An 11,895-nucleotide genomic window follows, 5' to 3' on the forward strand; every position below is an offset into this window, starting at 1 on the left:
CTAGGCGCCCAGGGCAGGCCACCCCACAAGGGGCTAGGCGCCCAGGGCAGGCTACCCCACAAGGGGCTAGGCGCCCAGGGCAGGCCACCCCACAAAGGTAGAGGTCAAGGTTGCTATTGGCCCGCTTCCCACAGACAGGTATGGACCCCCAGAAGATATTACTCGCCAAGCAGAAATATCTCCGGAAGCAGGAGAAGAGGACAGCGAAGCCCACACAACAGAGGAAGTCCCTCTTCATGAAAACCAAGGTGAACTGAGGCTGGAACCACCTCCATGCCCATTCTGGCCTTGCCCCTGGCTCCCAGCCTGCAGCAGCACATTGAGAGACAGGCAGGAAGTCTCCGAGAGCACTGCTGGACACTAGCACTGCTGGACACTCTCCTAGGGAAAGGCTGCCAGCTCCCAGAGGACCCACTGGCCCCCATCTCCAGTGGGAATTTCCTAGGTGCTCAGGCTGTGTGAGGGCCAGAGGGTGGGAAAAGCAGGCTTAGGCAAACGCACAGGGAGTCCTACTGTCCCTAGAGGGCCTTCCTCTCAAGCCGAGTGGGGGAGGCTTCAGAGAACTGCAGGGTCCCCCACCTCCACGCCACCTGGATTGGGAGAGAGAAGCTAGCAGGCCTCCTATGGGAAGGGGCTTTAGGGGAAGCCTGCATATACCACCAAGCTGAAATATGATCTGCCTCTGCTTGGGGTTCATTGTCACAGTCCCTGACTGTCCCCTCCCCCCCCCCCACCCCCCCCCGTTCCCCCCCCCCGCAGACGGTCTCTCTGCAGGAACTCCAACAAGACTTCGAAAGTGCTCCCTCAACTGACCCCAACAACAACCAAGCTCCTGCAGGTGATGCCAACATATCCTACATCACCTTCAGCCCAGAATCCTCAGCGGCTGCCTCGTGTGAGCCACCCACCTCCGCTCAGTCTCCCAGGGAGCCTAGTGATGCTCTAGCCAGTGTACCGCCCTTTGTCACCTTCCACACCCTCATTCTCGACATGAGCGGAGTCAGCTTTGTGGACTTGATGGGCATCAAAGCCCTAGCCAAGGTGAGGCCTCATGGGGCAGGAAGGAGGGCGTGCGCCCTACCCTCGTTCACATCCCTCGTTTGAACTAGCTGAGGGAGCATCCAGACCCTAGGGACCCCTTGCCCCAGATGTGAGCAGGGTGGATACATTGTTCAGGACAATGAGGTGCTGGAGCAAGCTCCCTGACCCTCAACCCACCAAGGCCATTCTGGGTTCTTTCTCAAGCCATCAGTCTCCAGAACCCACTTTGGGCCCTCTGAGTGAGTCCAGCTTGGCCCCTGGCTCTGCTGCCCCTTCCTACACTCACCAGAGAAGAAGATGCAACACTGCTTTGTCTCAGACTTAAGCCAAACAGAAGGACCCATCTGATCACTTTTCGGTGACCCTATAACAGTTTGACAGCAGTTCTCAAAAGGACTCAGAGAGAGGCAACCTAGGAGATCAGGGAGCAAAGACTATGTCAGGCCATTCTCGGGTGTTGAGCTCAGCTGGCTTCTCTAGGCTGGACCTAGATTCTCAGACTTCACTGACCTGCCTAACTGAGCCTTGGTCCCGAGCATTGAAAAAAGGCCATGTAACTTTAAGTGCCAGCCACACTGGCAAAGCCCCATTTCCGCCCCACTTTTCAGAGAGGCCTTGGGCCAACACTCCAGGGAGACATGCCTTTGGCTGCCAGGGCCCTCCGGGTTGCTTGTTTGTTTTCCCTCGCCTCTGAAGTGTGTATGTCGTGAGTCACTTTTAAGATCCACTCAGAGCATTCCTTTCCTTTCTTTCCTCCCCGGTTCCTTCCGCTCCCCTCCTCTCCTCAACCCCTCTAGCTAAGCTCCACCTATGAGAAGATTGGAGTCCAGATCTTTCTGGTGAACATCCATGGTAAGAAGAGTGGGGGTTGGGTGGGCTGGAGAGGGGATGCAGTGGGGACCGGTTGGTGAGCACCCTGGGGTGGGGGATGCTCACATGGCTGAGAGCAGACAGGATTCTAATCTGCTCACCACTAATTTGTGTGCGCCCTGACTCTAGTTAGCCGAGTCTCTGGACTGCCTGGGGTTCGTCTCCAGCCGTGTAAATTGGAGGGTTGGCTGGTTGAACCTGAAATCCTTTCCATGGAAAGCCCAGAGACCCCAATTCCCAGGGACTTGTCTCCAAAGGGAGCTTTAAGCAGCCCCAAGGACTCAGAGCAAAGGACACTCGCTGAATTCGCTATGCCAAGCACAGACTGCACACAAGGGCACAAAAGAAACACCAAGGGGGTGCACATGTATTCAGACCCACCCAGCAGGACTCTTCCAGAGCCCCGTGATGAGCGTGCTCATTCCTCTTACCCTCTGTGAACACTCCCAGAAAACCACCTCCAGAATGTGCTGTATTATTAACCTTTCCTTGACAAGCAACAACTTCTCAAATCCGAAAGCTTCCTTCAGCGCTAAATTGAGGGCTCAGTATTTTCAAGATCATACTGCCCTCTGCTGTCCAGAACCAATATTGCAGGGTCAGTTGTCCTCATCTTCGCCAGCACCTCCCTCCAGCTAACCTCACCCGCCTCCTTCCAGCCCAGGTGTACAATGACATCAGCCATGGAGGTGTCTTTGAAGATGGGTGTGTCCAGCGCAATCATGTTTTCCCCAGCGTTCATGATGCAGTCCTCTTTGCCCAGGCAAACACTAGAGAAGACCCAGCACACAGCTTCCAAGGGGTAAGGTCTCCATACCTGAAGAACCCTAGGTTCCAGCTCCCACAAACAGGAGGACCAATGCATGTTAGGAAGAACAAGAGATGGCTTGAGTTCCATCACCAATTCTGCCACCTCATGCTCTTGAACCTCAGTTTCCCTAGCTGTAGAATGGGCACCATCAACCATTGCCCTTGACTGTTTTGTAGTAGTGGTGGATGCCCCGGCTTGAAGACTTCAGGCTGAGATGGATGGAGGGGCTGCAGCTGAGTTTTGTCTCTGCATCTTGGCATTTAATTTACTAGCTCAGTGGATGGTAGGAGAAAAAGTTATAAACAACTGTCTAAAACGTCAGAAGCCAGACCCAGCCTCCCCTCACTTGCAGGTCCTGGGAGACTAGCAGAACGCTCTGACTCATGAGCCTTGCCCACAGGGACTCTCGGAGAATCCTTGTTCTTTGTCATTACACTGATAATATCCAGTTATGTGGGTCCTGGGGATTAAATTTGGGTTCTTTAGCTTGGTGACACATGCCTCTACCCACTCAGCCATCTCTTCCAGCCTAGTTTTAATATTTATAAATAATTTATTACCTATTATAAATTACACAAACAATGCATACACACTCCTTAGCGGTGCAGCGAGAAAGCCAAGAAAAGGAGTCTGATGATCCTGCCTTTGCAGAATTCCAGGGAAAGGAAAGGAATTCCAAGTTCAGGCAGCCTGTGCCTCCCCGCCTGTAACACCCACAAGAGATGCTAGGCCCTATGGGCATCTGCCTGTCGCTGTGCTGTCTCATGAGGCTGGCAGAGGAGGACCAGGGAAAGGGGTGAGGGAAACAGTCTTCCCACCACCTCTGACACCCGAACTCACCCTGCACCCACTTCCTTCCCTTCAGGCTCCAGGAGACACTGAGTTCTCCCTGTATGATTCTGAAGAGGACGGTCCCAGCTATTGGGACTTAGAGCAGGTGAGTAGAGGGGCAAAAGGTGGGGGAGGAGAGGAAAGAGGACCCGTTTCTACAGAAGGTGCTTGCTGGCTGTCTCTCCCAGTTCAGAGCAGTAACCTTGAGGGTGGCAAGGTTTCACCTTTCTTTTAATAATAGATCTTGATTCTTCTCGGCATCAGCACCCCCCCACACCCTTCCCCCCACACACGTGCACATACAAACACTCATACACACATGCACACACACACACACACACACACACACACACACACACACACAAACAGCCTGTAGAATGAGAGAGCCTCTGGACCAAGTCCTAGAGAATTGCTACCTATTCTTAACTCTCCAGTGTGCCAACCCTGTGATCGTGGCTAAGCCGCGTGACATAACTGGGTCTGTCGATATTATCGGTAAAGTAAGAAACATTTAGTTAATCTGTCCCCCTGCCACCAGGACTGGCAGAAGGGGCCACTCATCTTTAATTAACTCATGAGGTGTTTGTGGAACACCTACCGCCTGCCTGACACTGTTGCAGGTGGGCAAACAGCCGTGAACAAAGGCCCCTGTTCTTTGGAAGCTGCATTCTGGGAGAACTGATGTTTGGGGGCATAAGTGAATTATTACAGCAACTGGTTAAACATTCAGAACTATGCAATACAAGCTGTTACTGCCTTCTTGGGGCCTGTGAAATTCATCACCATTCCAGTCCCTTGAGTTAAAAGAAAGCAAGTGACTACGTTTAGAGAAATCTGGATCTGGGTCTGTTAAAAATAGCATCTGTCTTCCCATTCTTTTCTGGTTTGAGTACCATGATCCTCCGAGTGTGTCACTCAGAGTGCTGATGACAAGTGAGAGATACCTGAGAGCTACCAGGCTGATTTCTGAGCTCCATTGGAATCTCCAGCACAAATAATACAGCTTCTGTAATCTTGACCTTGGTGTTGCCTCACAAAAAAAAAAAAAAAATGGAGGTGACATTCAGAAAGGAAAGTGTAAAAAAGAAAAACCACGCAGCACAGGCCAATGGGACACAATTCACAATTAGATGCTACTAACACTGTCTCCATTGCTCAGTACCAGTTCACACCTAATCTAGCCTGCCCCTCCTCTGCTCCATCACCCGGTACCAGTTCACACCTATGCTAGTCTGCCCCTCCTCTGCTTAGCTGCATACACAGTCTCGCTCGCTATGCTTTATTCTGGCCTGCGGTACATAGTCCCCCCTCGGTTGCAGCCTCTCTGACTCCAGCAGGTCCATCACTCCCTCGCTCTCACCCTTCCTCCCTGTGGTCTCTGCAGGAGATGTTTGGGAGCATGTTTCACACAGAGACCCTGACTGCACTGTAAGGGCCCGTTTGGTTCCCATACTGCCTCCTGAGCACGTGGCACCTGGGATTTCCACGGACGATAAGCCCAGGACCACAGGGAGGGGCAGAAAGAAGAGTATGTCCATCGGCCAAGGCTCTCGACCCTCTCTCAACTCCAGTCCTCTCTCCTGACTTTTCCTCCCTCCCCATCTCCCTGGGAGAGAGCCGTCTCAGCCTCTGCAGCCAGAAGAGCCCGTCCTGACAAGAACTGGCAGGGACAAGATATGATGAACCCACCCATCACCTCCCCTTCTCATTCAAGCCCAGCCCGGCAGTAAGCTTATTCTGCCCATCTACCCGTGCCCTGCCATGGCAGCTGGTGGACACCTTGCCTTCCGGTCTTAAGAGCGAGACAAGCAGAGAAAGATAGGGGCAGCTGTGCTGAGCTGGAGCACAGTCCAAACGGGGCTGTGGCCTGGGTGGTTTGGCCTTGGAGGGTTTCAGGCTGTCGTGGGACTCAGGGATGCATTGGGTTAGAATGTGGAAGCTTGTCCCTCCAGTTGCCTTATAGTTGTCAGCTTTGTGCTTCAAAGACACGGTACTGTCCCCAATCCAGGCGTCTCTGTCTCTGTGCCCACTTCTCTCATTGTCCTAAGACTGCTGGGGCCTTCATTGCTGTCCAGCACTTCAGCCCCAGTGTGGGCAGTGGGCAGGACCTGCAAGACTGTCAGCACTACCTCTCCAGGGACAGATTTGGCCTCTTGAATCATCCCCGCCTGGATGCTGCTCCATTCTGGGGAACAGGTGACCAGCAGAATCCTCCAGCGATATGGCAACAGCCGTTCTGCACAAAATCTTTCAGAATCCCTCTTTGTACTAGAGACACAGAGAGGGGAACAGGCTGCTACTGCAGACTCAGGACAAACTGGTGGTCCCTGGACCTGACAGTCCACCTGACCTCGGAGCCCGCATTGCCCCTCTTTGGGAAATCTGCCATGTGGCCATGTTCATTTGGAAAGAGCCAGGCTTTTGAACTCTTCCTCATCAGCCTGTAGCCCGGAGTGGTGCGGGGAGGTCCCGACATGGATGAGGGAGTCCTAAGGTACTAGCTGCAGCACCCAACTGGGTACAGAAGTGAAGGACCAGTTCAGATTGGATCTCCCTCTACAGGGAGCTCTTAACTATCTCAGGACCTTTTTAACCCCAGGAAAGACATTAAATTCTCAGGAAAACAGGGGGTTAACTAGAGACATCCCACCAGTGACTTGAAAAGAAATAGGTTCTCGTTCTCTCTCTCTCTCTCTCTCTCTCTCTCTCTCTCTCTCTCTCTCTCTCTCTCTCTCTCTCTCTCTCTCTCTCTCTCTCTCTCACACACACACACACACACACACACACACACACGGTCTTGTAAAACTACCAATTTTTACAAGTACACCGAAAATCTGGCCTCTCCTCATTGTTCTCCAAGTTCCTTCAGTAGTGACCCCTGTGCCAACAGGCTGGGTTCAGGCTGGGCCGGCCCAACCTGGGAAAGCATCCCACTTACTAACTTGAGCCTGACCTTTGTTATGTGCCCATGTGTTAAGTAAGCTAGTGAGCGAGCGAGTCTCCTCCATAGTTAAAGCACAGGGCCCTGGCGAACAGCCAGCACATTCTTGGCCGCAGCTGTTGCTTCTCAGTGGATCCATTATGCCATCTGGCTGCCAATGGAGCCCAGAACTTGGAAGGCTGAAAGACAACGTTATCTGGGATTCACTGTACCCAGCACTCGAAGTGCCAAATTCCAGGAGGAAGAGAACCCCAGCCAATGACAGTTTACCCTCCCCTACTCCGCCTCCTCCAAAGTCCAAGAAGTATTGGAAGGTCACAGAGCCACAGGACATTTTATAAGTCCCCTTTGGACCAAGTGTCTTCATCCCATTAACCTGCAGGTCAGGCCTGGGACTGAGAGGAATTACTGATTCACAATGGCCTGGGGTTGGGGCTTGTTTGGGAGGGGAGCAAGGATCTGCCACATACTATATTCTCTCACAGACCACAAGGCAAAGGTGTAATTAGAAACACAGGGGGCAGAGAGACCAAAAAGGTGCTGAAGAGAACTCCACAGCTACCGCTCTTGGGGAAGGTTGTGAGCGTCACACAGACTGCGGCTCTGGACACGACTGAGGCAGGAAGGGAGGGGCGAGGGAACAGAAGAACCCAGATTTCCAACAGCTGTGGATGTTCTTACAGACACTGACCTGTGACATAGGCTCCCGGGAGGGCTGCAAACCTTACCTCTTGAGATATGTGTATAACTTATTTAAATGCCAGTCTCCTTTGTGTGTTTTGGTAATAAACTGGTCTTGAAACGTGGCTGTGCATACGTAGTGACATGGTTTTTAAAGGGTGGCGAAAAGAGCCCTCCAAGCAGCCGACTTTTGCTCCGTGCCACTCTGAGAAGAGGTTGAAGGATTCTGAGGCATCTCCTAGACAGCCTCCAGGCCTGCTTGCCCACTCCTCACCGTGAATGCATTCGCACGAGCCAGTCAGAAAGCAGACTTGGAGGGAGGAGACAGAGCAGAGGGGCCATTTACTCGGGCGGGCGTCAGCCCTGCCAACCAGCTCTGTGCTTCTGGAACCACAAAAGGAGGCTGAGCAGTTTAGTGTAATCCACACACCTGTAATCCCAGTATTTGGGAGGAAAAGGCAAGGGGAGCGAGAGTTCCAGGCCATCCTTGATACACAGTGAACTTCCAGCCTCGGCTACATGACGCACACACAGCCAAACTCTCCTCATACCTTCTGCCGACCCTCCCCTCAACGCTTCTCCATTTGTGAATGACTATCAGAGATCAGCACCACCACCACCTAGCAAAGCCTCATGAGGGACACGATCTAAGCCTGATCTCCCTCCCAAATGTGAAATACGACACAGATAACAGGGCTTGGGTCTAACAAGCTAGACCGGTTCCCAACTTTGTTTCCTAACAGTGGGAGAAAGGAGATGAGAGGAAGAGAAGGACAGCGTGATGATGGAGAGGAGACAGTGGGAAAAGACAAAGGGACCAGAGAGATGGCAAAGCAAAGAGAGCACAGACACAGGATGCGCAGAGTAGAGAGACAGGGAAGAGCTGGAGAGAGTGAAAGTAAGGAGACCGGTGAGGGAGGGCTCATGTTGCAGAAGCAGGAGGCGGGTGCATTCTTAACTGATGTCTATAAACTTTACCCTGCCACTCCGGACTGTGGGATTTCAGCGAATTACCAATCAGCATCCTCCCTGCTTGAGTTTTAGATTTTCTTCTAGCCTTGATCTGAGCCTAATTCTCAGAAAGAAAACCCAAGTACATTTTTCTCTCCTAATTTCCCACCATTCTGCCAGAGGCCGAAGGTGGTGCACAGGCTGTTTCGGGAGTGAGACAGCAATGGAGGGAAATACAACTTAAGAAGGAAGAGTCACTGGGGCAGCTGGGGACCGCCGCCTTCCCCACGCCTTCCGGAGGTTCTAGAGCTACCACTACAAACTGTCCGGCAGATGGTGTGGCTCCCACAGGAAATGCCCCTCATAGGCTCATATTTGAACATGTGGTCTCCAGATAGTGGGGTGTTTATGAAGCCTTTAGGAGGTAGAGTCTCAATAGAAGATGCACATCCCTGGGGGTGACTTTGGGAGGTATAGCATCACCCCACCTCCTGCTTTCTCGGTTTTCTGTGTGGGGTTGAAACCGTCACCAGCAAGCTTCCTGTTCCTACTGTCGGGCCATGCCTCCCCCACCACGAGGGACTCTACTCCTCGGGAACCACAAGCCAAAATAAACTCTTTCTCCTAGAAGCCCAGCAACAGAAAAGCAAGCAATGCAGCGCCTCGGGGGAATGAAGTCTGCAACAACGGCAGGGGACATGGCTTCTGAGGGTGTCCCCTGAAAAGACATCCACCAGGAAGGGGCTGGCAGGTTAGAACGCACATTCCACAGAGGGAGCATGCAGTGGCCATAAAACCGAACGTACTCTTTTATCTTTCCATCTTTAAAGCCTGTATCTTCTAGGTGTTACAGCTGAGCCCTCTAGAAGATGCCCAGCTACTATGCTAAACTGAATGGATCCCTTTGAAGACCATGGCTCCCCTCTCAGATACAATCTCTCTAGGCATGCTGCCAGAGGAGGCCAGCTACAGAAACTGGCTCATATGCACTGAAAGGAAAATCTCCAGACTCTAAGGTTGAATGGCATAACAAAATCACGATTTCCTCCCACTTCTCAGACTTCCTTGAACAATTTTTAAAGATAGCTTTGTTTTTAATTTTCTAATAGGAAAAAAAATGAAAAAAGTTGCAAAACCAAAAACAATACAAGAGACACCACACCCTCTTCATCCTTGTTCAATTGTTAATATTTTGCTCGTTTTATTATTTCATTCTCATTTCTCTCTCACTTTATAGATACCCATAACATTTTTTATGAAGCATCTTAGGGGAAAGTTCTTGTGACAAGTAATCTTGGTAGAGGCATCCTCAAGTGAAGAATTGCCTCCATCAGACTGGCCTGTGGCCGTTGTCAGGGGGGCATTGTCTTGGTTGGTGATTGATGTGGGAGGGCCTGGCCCACATCACAGTGGTGCCGCCCCTGGGCAAGATGAATACTAACCGAACACATGGGATAGCTGTATTCATATCAGACAAATTAGCTTTGAAGGAATGGGGCTATTCTTTGAAACTATGGTGGCATGGTGGTACACACTTATAATCCCAGCATTCTGGAGACCAACGCGGGAGAATCTTGAATTTGATGCCAATCCTAGGCTACATAGTGATAACTTTTAAAATTATTTTAGTAATTTAGAATTACTAAAAAATAATCACATTATGATAAGAATTTAATTTCCAAGGGAGATGGAGGAGAGGAGTATGGGGGAGGATCAACAAAAGCAAAGTGTATGTGAGAACAGTATAACAACATGTGTTACTTGCATGATGATTGTATGTAGATGCTGGGAACAGTACCTAGGGTCACATGCTAAACAAGTGCTCTACCACCAAACTATATGCCCAGCTGATGTGTGCTTGCATATGACTGACTGAGGGTGTGTGTATGTGTGTGTGTGGTGTGAATTGCCAGCATCACTATCCTTGCCTTTTGGGGCCATTATTAAGTAAAGTAAGTTCTCTCTTGTTCTGTAACTGCCCAGCGGGTCAGTTAGTCTAGGGTTGTAACCCGCCTGGCAGGTCAGTTATTCCAAGGTCCCGAAGAGGTGCTATCTGAAAAGACGTGGGCAGGAAAGAGGAAGGAGGCCAAGCAAGATTTGTTGTCAAAGTCTCCGTTTATTAGTGGCATGGTTATATAGCCCCTGGATGAGGAATTTGGGTTGGGATGGGGGCAGGGGCATGGCCAGGGCAGGAAGGGATCTTGCAGCGGCGGTCACGAGCCAGTCACGAGGTCACGATCGGTCAGGAGGTCAGGATTCCTCCGTCAGGAGGTCACGAGTCGACACACCTAGTTCTCTACGCAAGCAGAATCGTTCCTTTTGTGATTCCAACCACAAACAGTTCTCTAGATAGTTGGAATGTGGGGCAGGTTCTGCTAACAGATAGCTCTCAAGATAGTTGGGTGTGGGGTGGGCTCTGCCAACAAACAGTTCTCAATACAGGTGGGGTATGGGGCTCTCTGCAAACATCCCCAGGACAATGGTCCCTGCAATACTTTTTGGGGGAAATGGCTCCTGACATTGTTCAAGTATTGCACCACCACCACAGTCAATCAGACAAGTGAAAGTACCCGTGAGTCACTGATGGGCAGGTAGTACATACAGTGTGGACATGTGTTGGCTAAAGCTATGTTTTACACTTAAATTGCTGTGCTTAAGAGATCTATAAAACAAAAGCGCCTCTACCCTGTAAGCCCCATTTACTCAAGGACAGATAACTTTTGGGATGCTGGGAGCTGTTCATGTAAGATAAGAAGTCCTGTGTTTTCACTTCTATAACAAGCTTGGTTGCAACAATTGCACCAAGTATATGTGCTTTATCAGAATAGGCAGGAGGTACATCAGGGTGTACACTTGCCCCTGGCTGGACAAAAGCCTTGTGGGTTTTGCCTTTATAAGTTCCTGAGTCCCATACTTTGGTAATCTCAGGTATGAACTTGGCCGGTGTCCACCATCCTGGCCAATATTTGATAAAGCTTGCTTCAAATTTGGCTCAAAAATTGTAGCAGTGGTCTTATTCTTGCCCAGTGGTAGTAGCATTTTCTGGAGGCCCCCAGCAAGATCAGACGACCCACCCAAATTCTAAAGCTAGATCTTCACTCCAGGACTCTGAGCTCAAGGGCCACCTCAGGAGGTGCGCACCTTGAGACATACCAAGGCTCCAGGCCGTGTTTTTGGTTTCTCAGACTATCAGAGTAAACTGCCAAGCTGAGAAAAGCAGCAGGTGCCTATGGAGGCCTCCCCTGGTCATCCTAGTAACTTTCTTGTTCTGCTGAGATCCAGATCTGGGATGAGGAGGGCTCTAACGAGACCTAACACTCTCCCATCCAGAGCAAAATACTTAGACATCGCACTGCCAGCCTGGCTCTGGTTGCTTGAATATGAGGAGATGAGTTGGAAATCGGTCAGGCCCAGTTCAATGTATGAGTTTTGTCTCTGGCTGGCCTCCTTAGGGTGCATGAGCTTTCTGTGTTCTGTGTTTATTGGTTTTTGTTTTGCTACTTTTGCCACCTCTAAAGCCACTTGCCATGGCTGCTTCAGTGGTCCTGACTGTTGTTCTTTTTTAAAAATGCTGCAAGATCCCCAGCGGCAGTAGGCAGCAGAAATGCTGTAGGTCCCAAATGGTGGCGGCAGGCCATGTGGTGGCAGGCAACGGGCTCTGGGAGCAGCCAGTCCCAGGCAGAAATGGCTGCTGGTCCCAGAACAGCGGCCCGAGCGGTGGTGGTGGCGGCGGGCCACGTGGCGGCAAACAGTGGGCCCCAGGCAGAGA

The 11,895-nt window shown here is 51.1% G+C and overlaps 1 protein-coding gene across 1 annotated transcript in view; it reads left to right on the forward strand.

Moving 5' to 3' along the window:
- The window catches only part of Slc26a9 (solute carrier family 26 member 9), an 18,707-nt gene extending 12,804 nt beyond the window's left edge, over nucleotides 1–5,903 (forward strand). Inside the window, exons 15-20 of the mRNA XM_026779875.1 lie at nucleotides 135–248; nucleotides 760–1,041; nucleotides 1,839–1,893; nucleotides 2,571–2,713; nucleotides 3,588–3,659; nucleotides 4,938–5,903. Coding sequence (XP_026635676.1) covers nucleotides 135–248; nucleotides 760–1,041; nucleotides 1,839–1,893; nucleotides 2,571–2,713; nucleotides 3,588–3,659; nucleotides 4,938–4,985 — 714 coding nt within the window. The 3' untranslated portion in view covers nucleotides 4,986–5,903. The remainder of the gene's footprint in view (nucleotides 1–134; nucleotides 249–759; nucleotides 1,042–1,838; nucleotides 1,894–2,570; nucleotides 2,714–3,587; nucleotides 3,660–4,937) is intronic.
- Nucleotides 5,904–11,895: the final 5,992 nt, after the last annotated feature.

This window comes from Microtus ochrogaster, chromosome 6, assembly GCF_000317375.1.
Source record: "Microtus ochrogaster isolate Prairie Vole_2 chromosome 6, MicOch1.0, whole genome shotgun sequence".
NCBI classification, from domain to species: domain Eukaryota; kingdom Metazoa; phylum Chordata; class Mammalia; order Rodentia; family Cricetidae; genus Microtus; species Microtus ochrogaster.